Source organism: Anomaloglossus baeobatrachus, chromosome 2 (genome assembly GCF_048569485.1).
Source record: "Anomaloglossus baeobatrachus isolate aAnoBae1 chromosome 2, aAnoBae1.hap1, whole genome shotgun sequence".
Lineage (NCBI taxonomy): Eukaryota > Metazoa > Chordata > Amphibia > Anura > Aromobatidae > Anomaloglossus > Anomaloglossus baeobatrachus.
In genome coordinates, this window is record NC_134354.1 from 306,270,729 (window position 1) to 306,289,224 (window position 18,496).

The 18,496-nt window shown below is 47.2% G+C and overlaps 1 protein-coding gene across 5 annotated transcripts in view; it reads right to left on the reverse strand.

Annotated features, from left to right (window-relative positions):
• Window positions 1-15,775: 15,775 nt before the first annotated feature.
• LOC142291396 (high mobility group protein HMG-I/HMG-Y-like) overlaps window positions 15,776-18,496 on the reverse strand; it is a 94,708-nt gene continuing 91,987 nt past the window's right edge. For all 5 annotated transcript variants that reach the window (XM_075335872.1, XM_075335873.1, XM_075335870.1 and 2 more), the window contains one exon: window positions 15,776-16,764. In XM_075335872.1, coding sequence (XP_075191987.1) covers window positions 16,714-16,764 — 51 coding nt within the window. In that variant the 3' untranslated portion in view covers window positions 15,776-16,713. The remainder of the gene's footprint in view (window positions 16,765-18,496) is intronic.

Sequence of the window (18,496 nt, forward strand, 5' to 3'; positions counted from 1 at the left end):
ATGGCGCAATGAAGCTTATAAGGAAAAAAAAAACCACCCTACCAACAGTTAAGCATAGTGGAGGATCCATAATGCTGTGGGGTTGTTTTGCTGTGTCTGGTACTGGAGGACTTGCCTCTATAACAGCCAACATAAATAGAATAAACAATTAATCTTAGGCTTAAAAAGCTTCATAGCCCAATATGTGACATGCAATAAAAAGTGTATCACGTAAAGATGGTATATAACTTAATGTATGTAAGTGTGGCTGTATGATGTATGAGAGCCGATGGAATAAAGCAAGGAAGAGCAGTAGTAGAGACTGTCAAAGATAACAGAAAATAGGAAAATAATGACCTGCTAGAAAAACCAGGGTATAATAGAAGTGCTGTCAAGACCAGTGCAGTAAAGCAACTAGGAACATGCACAAAGCAGTTGTATGCTGAATATAGCGCTTGTGGCTTCAGCATACCCTGATGTACAGTGAACCAAGGAGCAGGGTGTAATACAGCAAGGAAAAAACATGTAGTAAATACATGAAGGGGAAATACCTGGATGAAGAGGACCTGTGCGCACGTGCGATGCCAAATCCCGACGCGCACGTTTCGGTGTCACCTTCATCAGGGATAAGATTGTGAATTCCATTTTTTATGATTTTGATTTTTTTTATAGCCTGCTTATTCATACTTGGTTTTATTTCATTATACATTGCTTAGCACCTGTATACTACTACCTTGTTACTCACATTGCGTGTAATGCCTTGTTTTCATTGTTTCACTGCCGGTTGTGGCTGTCATTTTTAACTAATAAAAGTACTATTTTCGACCTTTTTGGTTCTCCTAGAACTTTTTGTTCTATAATTCTGTGTCTCCATTGTATTGTCTGTGGGTCAACTCACATTCTTACAACCCACGCTCCATTATTACATGCACTTGCTGTATATGCCTTTTATTTTTCCTGTTTGCATGGTTGTTTGTCTTTTGATCTGCCTTGGTATTTACTTCTGATCATGTGCAGTACTGAAGCCGGGACATGTACATCCGACTTCAGATGAGATTCCATGTGAATGAACACAGCCATGCGCATGTGCAAAATTTCAAGGAGCTGGCGGTGATGCTAACGTGTGGAAATAATGTTATCATGCCCACAGGCAGAGCCGTATTTGCCACTAGGCACCCGTGGTCCCGTGCCTGGGGCGGCACGTTGCGGGGGGCGGCACTTTCTGCCAGCAAAAAAAAAAAAAAAAATATATATATTATATATATATATATATATATTTTTACATCTCCGCCCCTCCCTCCGTTACACTCCGCTGTGTTCTCAGGAGGTGGGGGGGGGGGTTGAGAGGGAGGAGAGGTGCACTTCTGTCTATTTAAATACACGGCGGGTGCCAGGCATAGTGAGCTGATTAACACCGGAAGTTCCAGCGCCTGCACTTTCGGTGTCAGAGGCGCGCGGGAGCGTCAATCAGCTCACTGCCCCGTGCTGCAGCGTCCAATGCTGCAGACATCACATTCCGCGGAGGAGGACGCGACTGAAGCTGGAGCCAGCCAGAAGAGGATAATCAGCAGAGCAGTGCAGCCGGCAGCGGAGCAGGTATGTGCTAAGGCAGAGCCTAGAATGTATGGGCACCTTACAGGTTAGTTGATGATCGTTGCGATGCCTTTTTGTCCACTATAATCATGCAAGGGGAGGCTGGGGGAGAGAGAGGCTGAGGCTGGGGGGAGGCTGGGAAGAGAGAGAGGCTGGGGGGAGGCTGGGAAGAGAGAGAGGCTGGGGGGAGGCTGGGAAGAGAGAGGCTGAGGCTGGGAAGAGAGAGAGAGGCTGAGGCTGGGGGGAGGCTGGGAAGAGAGAGAGGCTGAGGCTGGGAAGAGAGAGAGGCTGAGAAGAGAGAGAGGCTGAGGCTGGGGGAGGCTGGGAAGAGAGAGGCTGAGGCTGGGGGGAGGCTGGGAAGAGAGAGAGGCTGAGGCTGGGGGGAGGCTGGGAAGAGAGAGAGGCTGAGGCTGGGGAGAGGCTGGGAAGAGAGAGGCTGAGGCTGTGGGGAGGCTGGGAAGAGAGAGAGGCTGATGCTGGGGTCAGAGAGGCTGGTGCTGGGGTCAGAGAGGCTGGTGCTGGGGTCAGAGAGGCTGATGCTGGGGTCAGAGAAGCTGATGCTGGGGGAGGCTGGGGGAGAGAGAGGCTGATGCTGGAGGAGGCTGGGGGAGAGAGAGGCTGATGCTGGGGGAGAGAGAGGCTGATGCTGGGGAGGCTGGGGAAGAGAGAGGCTGATGCTGGGGGAGGCTGGGGGGGAGAGAGGCTGATGCTGGGGGAGGCTGGGGGAGAGAGAGGCTGATGCTGGGGGGGAGAGAGGCTGATGCTGGGGGAGGCTGGGGGAGAGAGGCTGATGCTGGGGGAGGCTGGGGGAGAGAGAGGCTGATGCTGGGGGAGGCTGGGGGAGAGAGAGGCTGATGCTGGGGGAGAGAGAGGCTGATGCTGGGGGAGGCTGGGGGAGAGAGAGGCTGATGCTGGGGGAGGCTGGGGGAGAGAGAGGCTGAGGCTGGGGGAGAGAGAGGCTGAGGCTGGGGGAGAGAGAGGTTGAGGCTGGGGGAGACTGGGGGAGAGAGAGGCTGATGCTGGGGGAGAGAGAGGCTGATGCTGGGGGAGGCTGGGGGAGAGAGAGGCTGATGCTGGGGGAGGCTGGGGGAGAGAGAGGCTGATGCTGGGGGAGAGAGAGGCTGATGCTGGTGGAGAGAGAGGCTGATGCTGGGGGAGGCTGGGGGAGAGAGAGGCTGATGCTGGGGGAGGCTGGAGAGAGAGAGGCTGATGCTGGGGGAGGCTGAGAGGAGGGAGGCTGATGCTGGGGGGAGGCTGGGAGGAGGGAGGCTGATGCTGGGGGAGGCTGGGAGGAGGGAGGCTGATGCTGGGGGAGGCTGGGAGGAGGGAGGCTGATGCTGGGAGGAGAGAGGCTGATGCTGGGGGAGGCTGGGAGGAGAGAGGCTGGTGCTGGGGTCAGAGAGGCTGGTGCTGGGGTCAGAGAGGCTGATGCTGGGGGAGAGAGAGGCTGCTACTGGGGGAGTGGGAGAGAGGGGCCAATGCTAGAGACAGAAGACAAGGGTTGAGGGATAGTGCAATGACAAAATTGATGGGGGGGAGTGTAAGGACTCAGAATAAGAGGGGGGCAGCATTGGGAGCTCATTATGGAGAAGGGGTAGCATGTGTGGGCTCAGTATGGAGTGGAGCAATGTAGGGGAGTCAATATCAAGAGTGGGGTAGTGTGTGTGTGTGGAGGGGGGGTCTCAGCATAAGAGCTAGTGTGGTGGTCTTAGTATGATGAGTGGGGCAGCATGGAGGTGTCATATATATTTTTAATTGTAATTAATTGTATAATAAAATATACGTTTTATGCATATTTGTGCTCTTTGGCTATTTTTCTTTGTATAGGTTCTATTCTGATTTATAACCTTTCCATTTACTTTGTCGGGATATAATGGCGGACATATGACATTAAGCACTATTGCATGTACACATTTACTTTTGGTATATTAGTTATAAATATTCATATAATGTATAATGAAGCATACCCCAGCCCCCCCACCCCCACTGTTCATCGTAAGGCTCTGAAGTAGTGTTGAGCCACCCCCCTAGTGTTCGAGTTCGGTTCATCGAACCTCTTCGAACCCCATTGAAAACAATGGGAGGCAAACACAAACACATACAAACACATGGAAAACACCTTCTAAGGTGTCCAAAAGGTGACAAACAATTCACAAGATACCACAAACACATGGAAAAGTGACAAGTACATATACTCATGTGGAAACCAAAGAGCTGGACGAGTAAAAGGAGGAGGAGACACAGATATAGGCATGTCATGCCCTTCTAAAATCATGTAAAACACAGCAAGGGGACTACAACCAGAGTCTCCTTTTTTTTTCCAAAAATTGGGCCACAGACCCCACTTAAGTGACATCCGTTGTCCCCCAGTTGCAAACTTGACAGGTTGATTTGCATGAAACACATTCAAAAATCCACAAGCATTTACTCTCCCCAGGATGACACAGGGGTAGAAAAGTCCTTGCTGATCAATGACTTGTTCATCTTGGAATATTTTTGAAAAAACAAAAAGGGGACTCCAACCAGAGTCTCCCTTTTTTCCAAAAATTGGGCCACAGACACCACTTAAGTGGCATCAGCTGTCCCCCAGTTGCAAACTTGACAGGTTGATTTGTATGAAGCACAATCCAGATCCACAAGCCTTTATTCTCCCCAGGATGACACAGGGGTAGAAAAGTCCTTGCGGCTCCATGACTTGTTCATCTTGATGAACGTTAGTCTGTCTACATGGTCACTGGACAGACGCGTGCGCTTATCTGTGAGCACACACCGAGCAGCACTGAAGACACGTTCCGAGAGAACGCTGGCTGCGGGACACGACAAGATCTCCAAGGCGTAAGTGGCGAGCTCAGGCCATTTTTCAAGATTGGAAGCCCAAAATGAGCAAGGCTCCAGTTGCAGAGTCATGGCATCTACCGTATTTTTCGGACCATAAGACGCACTTTTTTTGCCCCAAATGTTGGGGGAAAGTGGGGGGTGCGTCTTATGGTCTGAATATAGGGCTGCGGGGAATGAGGGTGCTGCGGTGGAGTGGGTCATCGGGGGCACGAGCTGGCTGTAGCAGCCTGCCGTGACCACGTGGGCCCGCTCATTACATATGCACGCCCATCCTCCCGCCCATCTCTCAGCGCTGATAGGTGGGCGGGGTGATGGGCGGGGGGTGCGCACATAGTAAACAGCCAGCCGTGATCACCCCTGGCAACTACAGCCTGGAGTGATCATGTGTGGCTATATTCACTGCTCCCCGCGCATCATCATCAGTGCGGGGTGCAGTGAATCAGTACACTCACCGTTCCCCTGCAGCACCGCGATGTCCTCCTGATTGCCGGCCACGCGGTGTGGAGATTAACGGGGCTCACAGCGATGACGTCATCGCTGTCAGCACGTGTCCACACAGCGGCGCCGACACACACAAAGGGAGATTGCGGTGCTGCAGGGAGCGTGGTCGGCTCCACACAGCGCTGCCGGCACAGACGGAGGATGAGCGACGCTGTGTGGACCGAGGAAAGGTGAATATAAATGTTTTTTTTTATGTGTGTGCCGCAGGATGGGCGCATATGAGCAGAATGATGGGCGCATATGAGCAGGATGATGGGCGCATATGAGCAGGATGATTGGCGCATATGAGCAGGATGATGGGCGCATATGAGCATGATGATGGGCGCATATGAGCATGATGATGGGGGCATATGAGCAGGATGATGGGGGCATATGAGCAGGATGATGGGCGCATATGAGCAAGATGATGGGCGCATATGAGCATGATGATGGGCGCATATGAGAATGATGATGGGCGCATATGAGCAGGATGATGGGCGCATATGAGCAGGATGATGGGCGCATATGAGCAGGATGATGGGCGCATATGAGCAGGATGATGGGGACATATAGCAGGGCGAGGGACATATAGCAGGATGAGGGAGAAATATATATATATATATATATACATATATATATATAAAAGGATGGGGATTATATACAAGGCAGGTGCATCATTACCAGGATGGGGTACATTACTAGAGAATTTGGGGACATTACCCCCATAACAGTGTCAGCAGCAGATCCTCGCCCCATAACAGTGTGTCATGACCACATTTTTTGCTTAAAATTTTATTTTCCTATTTTCCTTCTCTAAAACCAGGGTGCGTCTTATGGTCAGGTGCGTCTTATAGTCCGAAAAATACGGTGTATTCACTTGGAGATACTCCTGTATCATCCTCTCCAGCTGTCGACTATGTGTCAGACTTCTTGTCTCTTGTGGCCTTGCAAAGGATGGTCTAAAAAAAATCATGAAACGATTCCATAAAATTGGTGTTACCACCAGATACGGTGTTGCTGGTACGGTTTGACTGATAATGACTTGACAGTCCCATGGTTGGCAAGTTACAACTGTGAGATTCACTCTGTGCACCACTGGTGTTTAGTGGAAAAGCCAAGCTAAGATTGCGTAACAGCTTCTGCTGATAGTCCTGTATACGTGCGTCCCTTTCTATGGCTCGAATTATTTCACCAAATTTTGACTTGTACCGGGGATCTAAGAGTGTGGCAACCCAGTAGTCAGCATTACTTCTAATTCGGACAATCCGAGGGTCATGTTGTAGGTAGTGCAGCAAGATGGCGCTCATGTGTCTTGGGCATCCATGCGGACCAAGTCCTTGCTGTGTTTGTGTCGGCGAGGTGATAACTGTGCTTCCTTCTTCTGACATCTCCCCCCAACCTCGAAAAACCGAAATGTGATCAAGGTCTCCCTCATCTGCTGAGTCTTCCATGCCCATCGTCAGTTTGTCCTCCATTTCTCCCTGGGCTCCTGCACCTTCCTCAACAGTTTGTCTGCTACCATGTGCCCTTGTTAATCCCTGCCGCCTTGGTGCTGCTGACCGTCTGGACCTTGTAGATCTTGGTATCCCTTCCGCATATGCATTCTCCTGTACTTCCTCCCCTTCCTCTTGTCCCACCACCTGACTCCGAATACTGTTTAGAGTGTGCTCCAGCATGTAAAGGACTGGAATTGTCATGCTGACAATGGCATTGTCAGCGCTAAACATCTTCGTCGCCATGTCAAACCTGTGCAGAAGGGTGCATAGGTCCTTGATCTGAGACCACTCCATCAGACTGATCTACCCCACCTCTGCATCTCGTTGGCCGAGGCGATACGTCATAACTTATTGCACCAGGGCTCTGCGGTGCTGCCACAGTCGCTGCAACATGTGGAAAGTCGAATTCCAGAGTGTCGACACATCGCATTTCAGGCGGTGAACCGGCAGGCCGAAAGACTTCTGTAGCGATGCAAGTCGGTCAGCTGCGCCGTTTGAACGACGGAAGTGAGCAGATAGTGACCATGCCCTGTGCAGAAGCCCATCTAGGCCGGGATAGTGGGTTAAAAATTGCTGGACAACAAGGTTCAACACGTGAGCCATACAAGGCACGTGTGTCACCTTGCCCCGGCGAAGGGCCGCACCCAGGTTTGCAGCATTGTCTCACACGGCCTTCCCTGGCTGCAGGTTGAGTGGAGACAACCATTTACGAAACTCTGTTTCCAGAGCGGACCACAACTGGTCAGCTGTGTGACTTTTATTTCCCAGACATTTCAACGCAAAGACCGCCTGATGCCGTTGAGCTCTGCTGCCAGCATAGTAAGGAGGTGTGTGGGATTCCTTGTGCGGTTACATTGCAGGTGGGCTGACTAGACAGGCTTTGGGCAGAGGTGGAGGACCCAGACGAGGTTTTAGGAGGCAGAAGCGTTGGAGGAACTAAGACAGAAAGAGGATTGACGCACAAGTCGTGGTGTCGGCAAGACTTGTTCAGCAGACCCTTCTCCTTCTATCACCATAGTTACCCAGTGCCCAGTCAGCGACATTTACCGCCCCTGTCCATGCTTACTGGTCCAAGTATCGGTGGTGAAATGCACCCTGTCACACAGAGTTTCTTAAGGAAGCGGTGATGTTGTGTGCGACATGCTGGTGTAGCGCAGGCACACCTTTCTTGGAGTAGTGGCGACTGGGCATCTGGTACTGGGGCACTGCGACGGACATAAGGTCTCGAAAATCCTGTGTCCACCAGGCGGAAAGGCAGCATTTCTGTAGCCAACAGCTTGCAGAGGGTGAAAGTCAACCTCTTAGCTTTGTCATGGCTAGGAGGAAATGGTCTTTTATTTGTCCACATCTGAGGGACCGAGGGCTGGCTGCTGTGCTGGACGGCGTTGAGTATGGTGACCCTGGAAAACTGCTGGTCTGAGGAAAGTGCAGGCGGAGACATAATGTTGCCTTCATCCAAAGGTGGTGCTCTCGATGTCAGAGAGCTCAACACCAGCAGCTGTTTCCACTTCCAAAACAACTGACGACCTGCCAATCACACTGCCTGTTGCGGGTAAAGAGGTGGAAGGTCTGCATCGAAAAGCATGTGTGACAGCTGTCCCCACAGTCATAGAGGATGAAGAATGCGCGGATGCACTTGAAGGGACAGACTGTGGTTGGCGCACTCCGCTAGGCCGCATTGTAGCATAGTGAGCTTCCCACTGGGACTTATGCTTGATATCCATGTGATGTTTCATGGACGAAGTAGTCAAACTAGTGAGGTTTTGGCCTCTACTTAGAGATTGGCGACAAATCTTACAGATGAAATGAGTTGGGAGATCCTTTGCGATGTCAAAAAAGGACCAGGCTAGGCAAGGCTTAGAGCCCATGAGACCTGCAGAGCCACCCCTACTTATGCTCAGAGGCAGAGTTGTGGCTGAGGATGCAGTTCTTGACATGCTTCCAGTACTCCATCTCTGTCTGGAAAGGCGCAAGCTAACCTCGTCGTTAGTCGCATCATCCTCCACCGCCTCTGCTGACCTCATCGAGTGCCTGACTGTGGATTGACTGTAAGTGGAATCTACAACCTCATCATCACCCTGTGTGTTTGCACTCCCCTTGTCCTCAGAGCCAAACTCTTCCTGCTGTGACCGAATAGTTAAGTTGTCATTCCAATCAGGTATCTTAGTCTCATCTTATCAGAATGTTCCTCATTGTCTCCACCAAGAGGAGTTACAGTTTGGGAATGAGGGTCTACATTATGCTCAGAAACTTCTTCATCAGGGCCTGAATTGGACTCACAAAGCTTCTGGCCATCACTGCAGATCATTTCCTGGTCTGGACTCACTGTAGCTTTGGAGCAGAACTCTGATTCCCAGGCTATAGTGTGACTGAACAGCTCTGCAGACTCACCCATCTCTGTTACCCCATACTCTGCAGGGCGGGTGGAGACTTGAGAGCTGTTAGAAAGCAAGTGCCATTGGGGTGACAACTCAGATTACTGGAGTCTTTGGGATGTTGAAGTTGAGGTGGAGGTGGAGGAGAGGCCACTTGATGGAGCACTTGACATCCATTCAAGAATGTGCTTTTTTTTTTGTGCATCATCTACCTTTGGTAGAGTTGTTCGGTTCCGTAAAAAAGGGATCACATCAGACTTTCCACAGACAGTAGTAGACATCTTACTTTTGCTGGTAGATGGACTTTCTTCAGCAGATGTTACTGTTGTTTTACCACCTCCCCCACGGACACAAACTTTTTTTCCCTTTCCAACACGCCTGTTCCCATTTCCACCAGCATCTGTCCTTTTGCCACTCATTGTGTTTGTGAACAAATTAGACACTTAAAAAATGTCGTAGCAAAAATGGAGCGGTGGTGTAGATTGGAGAGGTGGTTTAGCTTTGACAGCTTAAAAACCAACACTGACTATCACAGACAATGAAAGTATGGCCCAAAAACTGGCTGCACTTTTTGCAATTCAAATTGCGTAGCAAAAATGGACAGGTGGTGTAAAATGCACAGGTGCTGTGACTTGCTTGTCAGCAGAGGAAGCCTTGCTTTCTTTCCCTGACAATGAAACTATGCCCCAAGGAATTGCCTGAGCTGATTTAGCCCTGCACGGTGCTGGCACAGACCTGCCTAGCAACAATGGCTATGAACGGCTGTAATGTTGCCCTGAAAAGGGGCTGAAATTACAAGTAGTCCCTAATCCGAAGGGGAACATGTCCAGGTCTGATAGGGCAAGGACATGTGACATGCACAGCCTATGACACATGCCCTTGCTTGTCTGCCGAAAATCCACTTTGCTGTGTGTGTCTGTGATTGGCTGACAGCCTGGCCCACCCCACTGTACGTGCGGTTAGGAAAAAAGAAGAAAAAAAAAAAAATAGCAATCGCCATTCTTGCAGCACTGATCTAAACCCCATCCCCCCGGCACACTATACACTTAATTTTGATAATAATATTAACAGTGACTGACACTATTACAATGAAAAGCCAGCTAGTAACTAGCTACGCTTTTAGTGATCGAACGGTAACTCGAACAGCCGAACTTAAAGCAAATTGTTAGAGTTCATCGAACACCGACCAAAATCACTCGAATTTGAAATAGGCGAACCGTTCGAAACGAATATTGCTCAACTCTACTCTGAAGCCACTCTACCACTGATCCCAATCCTCCACCTCTTTATTCTCCCTTCCTCAGTCTATTAGTCACACAGACAGTGCCGGGCAGGAGCAGAGCACAGATTCCTGCGTTCCGCTGCCTGCACTGTGCAGTGCTGCAGGATCACTCCCTGCCCAGCACGCTGCTTCTCATGAGGACAATCTGGCCAAGGGCCCCCCGGAGACTAGAGCTCCAGACAACGGGCTAGATTGCTCTCATTACTAACGAGCCACCCCTGAACCTCCAGGCTCCAATTCAGCTGCATTGGCGGTATTGTCTGCCACTGAAACTAGAACATTAGCTAAAGTGACTGAAGTAACTGAAGTTTATTCTCAAGAGTTAACTGAGCAGCTAGCAAGATTCATTATAGACTTGGGCCTCTTTTTCACACGTCCGTGTCTCCAGCACGTGTTTGGTCCGTTTCCTCACGTACCGGAGACACGGGCACACGTAGACCCATTTAAATCAATGGGTCTGCGCTCATGTGCGTATTCTGCCATGGACCGTGTGTACGTGTGGAGCATACGTGTGCTCCACACGTAGACATGTCTGTTTTTCTCCGGCATCACGGGTGTCACACGGAATGCAAACGTTCCACACGGAGGTGTTCCGCGTGACACGCGCCGGAGAAAACACATGGGTCTGAGAAAATTATATTATATTATACATACATACTTTACTCACCTTCTCCAGCACTGCTGTCTCTGCCGTTGCTGTCATTTGCTTCCGACCGCCGCTCATTATGCTCATTGCATATTCACTTCACTGCGGCCGGAAGCAGCAGCAGGGATTCGGCAGGACCGAAGATCAGCACCACGGACAGCAGCGACAGAGACAGATTAGCAGGAAGTTCCCGTTCTCCGTGTGATCACGGAGAACACGTGTGCCATAAACACGGCTCACGGAGGGCAAAAACGCACCTCTGACACGTCTGAAAAACGTGCGTGGTTTTTCACGGACATGTGAAAGATGCATTGAACAGTGTCACCTTGTGTGTGGACTTCAAGTGTGGGGAAAGAATAAAAATGAGTAGTTCACAGAAAGACTGAACAGCACCTATCCATATCCTCCATGGTGCAGGATGGAATTAGACTCTCCATGACCACAGTGAAGGTCTGTCTTCGTTCACACAGCTCAGTTGAAGCAGAATAATTTTACCCAGCTGTCAGACCTGTGAGCGCACAGGGAATGTATCTGCAGTTATTGCATACGCTTCCCAGCATTCTGGATCCTGCATACGCTGTCAGAGCTGTGTGAGCACAGAAGTGTTTCTAGTCAGATCATGTTTCCCAGCATTGTAGTGTCTGCATGCAGGGAATGTATCTGCAATCACTGCACACGCTTCCCAGCATTGTGGATTCTGTGTACGCAGTCAGAGCTGTGCGAGTGCAGGGAGTGTGTCTGCAATCACTACACACTGTTCCCAGCATTCTGTATAGTCAGAGCTTGGAAGAGTTGTGAGAGTAATTTTGGATCGTGCACGAGCTGTGTGAGCACAGGAAAATTTGTCTGCAATCACGTCATACGTTTTGGATCTTGAGTGTGCTGTCAAACCTGTATTAGTGCGAGGAGTGTATATGTAATCATTGCACACGCTTCTCAGCATTCTGGATGCTGCTTGCACTGTCAGAGCTGTGGGAGAGCCCAAAAGTGTGTTTCCAATCACTTATGTTTCACAGCATTGTGGATCTTGCGTGCAGTGTGAGAGCTGTGCAAGCGCAGGGAGTGTGTCTACAAATCACTGTACATGCTTCCCAGCATTATGGATACTCACAAACTACCATGCCCATAGCAGCATCTCCCTTATTCTTTGTAAGTCGGGGAAAATGGGGGTGAGGGAGGGGGGGGGTGGGTGGAGAAAGTAAGGATGGGACTATTGCTATTAAGCATGAATGAAACTGCGCCACTGTGTTTGACAGATCAAACTCGCTGACAATGCCAGGGGGCCTATTCTAGAAGATGAAAGCTTGTTATTTTCTGAATGGAGCATAGTTTTTAACAGTTGTAAATTACAAAAAAATGATTTACACATTGTTTAATTAAATGAATCTTTTATGATGGGAATTCTGAATACCCCTTAACCCCTTCACGACTATGGACGGATATATCCGTCATGGAGCGTGTCCCGTTAAGCCCAGGCCCCCTGCCGCGGGCAGGCGGCGACAGTCGGCACACATATCAGCTGTTTCCAACAGCTGACATGTGTGCCTCCTAGCCGCGGGTGGAATCGCTTCCACCCGCGGCCATTAACCCCTTAAATCTTGCTGCCAAAGTCTGGCAGCAAGATCTAAATGCGCGCGGCCATGTTTTTTTACTTACCGCCGCCCCCACCGGAAGTCACGTGCGTGATCACGTGACTATCGGTGGTTGCCATCGTAGCACAGGGTCATGTGATGACGCCTGCAGCTATGATGTTTCACTTTCGTTTTCCCTCGGCACGGAACAGAGGGAAAAAGAAAGTGACTATCTGCTGTTTACAGCTGTATAGCTGTGATCAGCAGATAGAGAATAGCGATCGGATTGCTGATCGCTATAGCCCCCTAGGGGGACTAGTAAATTAAAAAAAAAAAAAAAAAAAAAAAAAAAAAAAAAAGTTCAAATCACCCCCCTTTCCCATTGAAAATTAAAGGGTTAAAAAATAAATAAATATACACATTTGGTATCGCCGCGTTCAGAAATGCCCGATCAAAATATTAAACGAATTAATCTGATTGGAATTTTTTTGCCACTACGCCGTTTACCAAACACCAAAATTACGTTTTTTTGGTCGCCGCAAGTTTTACGCAAAATGCAATAACAGGCGATCAAAACGTAGCATCTGCGCAAAAATTGTACCATTAGAAACATCAGCTCGAGACGCAAAAAATAAGCAGTCACTGAGCCATAGATCCAAAAAATAAGAACGCTACGTGTTTTGGAAAATGGCGCAAAACGTGCGCCACTTTTATTGGACAAACTTGTGAATTTTTTTTAACCCCTTAGATACAAGTAAACCTATACATGTTTGGTGCCTACAAACTCGCACCGACCTCAGGCATCACACCCACACACCAGTTTTACCATATAGTGAACACCGTGAATAAAACATCCCAAAAACTATTGTGCCATCACACTTTTTTTTGCAATTTTTCCGCATTTGAAATTTTTTTGCTGTTTTCCAGTACACCATATGGTAAAACTTATGGTTTCATTTAAAAGTACAACTTGTCCCGCAAAAAACAAGCCCTCATATGGCAAGATTGATGGAAAAATAAAAAAAAGTTACGGCTCTCTGAAGAAGGGGAGCAAAAAACAAAAATGCAAAAACGGAAAGTGCCCTGGGGCTGAAGGGGTTAAAGTGCCCCTCAGCATGCTCTGGAAGACCAATAATATGCACATTGTTCCTGTAGAGATTCCCCAAATTCAGGAGTCCTTTGTTGCCAAGCATCAACCTTTTAGGTAAATGTGATTACACTCATGGAGAGGATAGTCAATCTATTCTCTACATGAGATACAGGATTCCACCACATAGACTGTCAAGATCTGCAGTTCCTAACATTGAATTTTTACATCCTCCACTTTCCTCGTAAGGGATGTTCTATAAGCACAGCTCGGACTCAACAGTTGCTCAGACACTTTGATGAAGAATATACTCGTGAACTTCTGAGTGTAGCATAGTGTTCTTCATATGATAGTGGAGAAAGTCCCGTTACAAGATTGTGTCGGTGCTACAGGGGGCTGGAGCAGAGATATATAGTTGTGCTTACATTACATAAGTACAAAAAGTTCTGGTCTGTTTAGCCTATCCCACATATTAGAAAGCTGAGGGAAATTCAGAGTCAATCGTGAAGCACTAATTATACACAATAGTAGATCTCCCCATCAGACTTGGTGATCGTTTTATCAGGCATAGCAGGATGTAAAAATAAAAAAAAAAAAAAGGCATCTGAAATTATAGTTGTGGTAGTTATTGAGGAAGCAAAAGGTGTGGCATGAGAGCATCACAGTGGCTCAGTGGTTAACACTGCAGTCTTGTAGCGCTGGGGGATCAGGATTCTTTCTTATCCCACTAAGGACATCTGCAAGGAGCTTGTATGCTTTCCCCGTATTTGCGTGGGTTTCATCCTACACTCCAAAGACATACTGCTCGGAAATATAGATTGTGAGCCCCAATGGGGACAGTGATTACCACATCTGTAATCCACTGTGGAATTAATAGTAGAGAGGAGCAAACTGGTGAAAGTTCGGTTTGACTGCTTCAGACAGACTTTAAAGTTCGGTTTGGGACCTGGACCGAACCCCAATGGGAGTGACTAATTGGGCAGTTTGGATCTCCGCCCACATGCAGCCAGCAATAAACACAATACTTCTGGGAGACAGTGGACAGGGTTTTTCCCTTTTTTTTGGTTCACACTACATCTGATCATTCTTTTGTTACCACCAGTGCAAGCCATTCAAACAATGCAAGTGGCTCGCACCGGGCTGAGCACCAAATGTACCAGAGCACAGCGATGCTGCTCACTCAAGTGGTCAGCATACATAAAGCATCAAAACTTATTGTTTTTGTTTAAGTCTGTTTGGTACAAACACTGAACCTCAGGCTCACACATCTCTAATTGATAGCGCTATATGAGTGAGTAAAACAAAATTAGTTGAGGGCTGAGCAGGGAAGTCTCCTAAAACAAGATTGCACAAGGTGCATGGACACAAGACTGAGCAACAAATAGTTGTAATAATTGGCGCTTCCACAAAAAAAAAAAAAACAGACGGAGCAGTGTGAGGCGGATGTAGGTGTGGACTCTACACTCCCTCTTCCACTGAAGAGTCGACAGGTGATGGTGGAGGCTGCATAAACTCAGGAGAACCTGGATGGCTAAATTGTAGACAGGATGCAAGTCAGAACGAGAATCACCGACGTCTTTAGGTTACAATCTTAGCCCCACACCTAGCAGCAAATTTATGCACGTTAGGTCTGTGTCACATGCGATTGCCTCGCGTGTATCTCACGCGCATTTCGCGGTGCACCACCAGTAACGGACTCATACTCCTATGAGCAGAGTGCGAGTCAGTGACGAGTGATGCACCGCAAGACTCGCGCGAGGCAATCTTAAGTTTTACACCGGCCTTAAGGGGGCTTTACACGCAACGACATAGTTAACGAGATGTCGTTGGGGTCACGGAATTCGTGACGCACATCCGGCCTCGTTCGTGACGTCGTTGCGTGTGACACGTACGAGCGACCGCTAACTATGTAAAATACTCACCAAATCGTTGACACGTCGTCCATTTTCCAAATGTCGTTGCTTTTGGACGCAGGTTGTTCGTCGTTCCTGAGGCAGCACACATAGCTACGTGTAACACCCCAGGAACGACGAACAGCGTCCTCCGGCAACGAGGTGGGCGTGTCTTTCCGTCCCTCAGCTTCTATTTGACACCTGCCGTGTGACGTTGCTCGAACCGCCCCCTTAGAAAAAGAGGCTGTTCGCCGGCCACAGCGACGTCTCTAGGAAGGTATGTCCGTGTGACAAGGCCTAGCGATATTGTGCGCCACGGGCAGCGATTTGCCCGTGACGCACAAATTATGGGGGCGGGTACGATCGGCAGCAACATCGCTAGCGATGTCGCTGCTTGTAAAGTGGCCTTTAGACTGTTTAAATCTACATTTACAAATCCTATGCAAAAATCAGAAACTCCTCCATAGCTTCTTTTGGCCATATTTTTAGAACAGTCACTAATTAACGTGGATTGAATAAAAGGATGACATTTGCACTAGAAAAAAAAAAAGTGTACTTTATTTTAACTTTAAGCAGACATAATAATCTCGTGCAGTACTCGGATCAGACCTCAAGTATTCTTGCCACAACTGGGACGTTTAGTCAAAGCATTAAAAGATATGATTACAAAACAGAAATTTAGTAAAACATCTAGCACATTTTATTTGCAGACATAAAACACAAAAGCACAGACTGCCAATCAGCATGATTTACTACTAGTTAACATTTACAATCATTGTAACTATAGTAAAAAATGGTTCATCTACACATACACACAATTTAATCTATATTGACAGCACTTTAATCCAATAACAAATGATGTAAAACATACTCCACTGTACAGTCAGCCATGAGTTTAGAAAAAGGACACTAAAATAATGTTTTTTGGAAACAGATGTCTAACAAAGCAGTGCAAAATGCAAAGATATGGGCAAAATTAGCACCATGTATAGAGTTCGCACTCAGTGTTCCCATACATAGCCACACGAGTCATAGAAACCCAGGCAGTAAGGATTTACACCAAGTTACTGGTCAAAAGATGGGCTTTGCCTGAGAATCATTTGCTGTGGATAAACAAAACGCAAAGTCAATACATGATTTATGGATAAAAGCTAAGTAATCGTTATGTAAAGACAAAAATATTCCTTTGTGCAGGGACATTACTACTGCATGCTCCTAGTATGAGAATTTATGATCTAGAGATTACATTAATGCTGGCAGTGACTTAAAAGGAAGGCAGGAATCCAATATACAGTACTAGCACAGCAGTTGGTAGCAGAACTGCCAGCATTAATAATGACCTGAGTATTGTAGTAGGAGGCATAAGTACGTGTCCTGTCTGTAGTTTAGTGGGTCACACAGATGAGCGACTATAAAATGTTGGCTTTAGTAAGAAATGGAGGTTGGTGGAGGATGAGGCCATACAGTGAGGTCACTAATCTTCTGATGACTCTTCCGCTGTACCCCCCTCTTCTTCCTCATCTGCCTGAGAAGAAAAACATTTTGTTAAGTGTTTTTCAGATTTTCGTTACAAGATAAAGTATAGTAAAGATCAGAAGTTACCAAAGCCATTGAAATTTACATCAGCATATTCATTTAATCCACCAGATGGCAGTTCCTGATTAATGTTTATCAATTAAAGAAGCTATTGCTTTTTTTATATTGGGGCAAATTTATTAAGATTGCCAATTTCAGTGCATTTTAAGACAATCCAATCTGCATTGACTCCATTTAAAAATATCAGGGCATCTTGTTTAAGTACATCCTTCGACACTAGTCAAAGAGCAGGTTCCCTTCTGTGAATATGAAATGGTATCCACATGAACCACTTCCAGTCCTGAATGGCTCCAATTTGGTGTAAAATGCAGTGTCTGAATATTGCCAAAACTGAAAGGGCACTGCAATGTGTACACAGTCTCACGATTCACCTGTATTACCCACTAAAGCAGGTAGTCACAAGTGCACATATGCAATTTGCATCTCAATAGGACACCAATATACATGGAGGAGAGCCTAAAAACTGCTCTAATTTTACCATCTGGAAACAGCTTAGTGAAGTATAGAACAGTGATGAGCGATTTCTCGCAAGATTGCTCTATCATTTCGGAAAGGGCCTTTACAGGATTTGGATCTGCATGCCAGGATCCCACAATACAGAAATTCAGACCTGAATTTTTTTGGGGGGTTGGGCATTTTAAAGCACAGATTTTGCTGGATTTATTTTTTTTTTATGAGGAAGGGAGCCATAGTTTTACCAGAGCCTTTATGCTACCACTAATGTGGAAGCAGCCTATATTTCCGTTTACAAATAATGGTCCCGAGTGGGTACGTGTGTTTTTGTGGGTTGAGTTTAATGCTATTTGGTGGTAATTTGGATACAGAACATTTTGGATCAGTTCCCATTTAGCCTGTGCTCTATGGTGAGCACTTATATCAGTGTTTCCATCTACATCCGAAATACGTGATTCAGGTGAAGCCCCCTGACGTATCCATTCACTAATGAGGCAGCAGAGTTACACCGGACACCGTTCTGCCTCTGTTCAGCGGTGTCCATCCTTTTAAAGATGAAAAAAAAAACTAACTGTTGACCGCACTTTTGGGCATGCATTAAAAGATGTACACGGCCGCAACACAGTTAACACGTGAGGTCAAAGTGACTCCCTCTGCCTCATTACAGTGAATTTTTTGTTGGCAATTATGTTGGAATCATGTTTCAGAGATTTACACAATCTAGTGTAAGCGCAGGATAAACATTAGTCGAGCCTGAGTGCGATCTTTGGGAGGCAGAATGAACAAATCAACAACAGTTGAAGTACTGGCTTTATTTTTTACGCTGTTCTGTGCGGGAGTAGGTGGTTTTATTTCTCCGTTTTTTACGACTACAGCGATACCAAGTTAATTTTTTTTAGGTTTGTCCACTATTAATTTTTTTTTTTTAACAAAATAAAGGTATTCACTGAATTTTGAAGGCTATAGCATTTTAATTTTCTGACAGTCATCTGAAGGCTTGCTTTTTTGCGAAATGAGTTATTTTTATTGGTACCATTTTGGGCCACAATATTTTCCGCTTTATATTCCGCTTTTTGTGAAGCAGACAGCTATATTCAGGATTAGTTTTTTTACGCCATTCACTGTACCATAAACGCGATAAGACAGCTTTTTCAGGTCAGTACAATTACAGTAGTTTTTTTAGGTTTTGACGCTTTTACACCATAAAA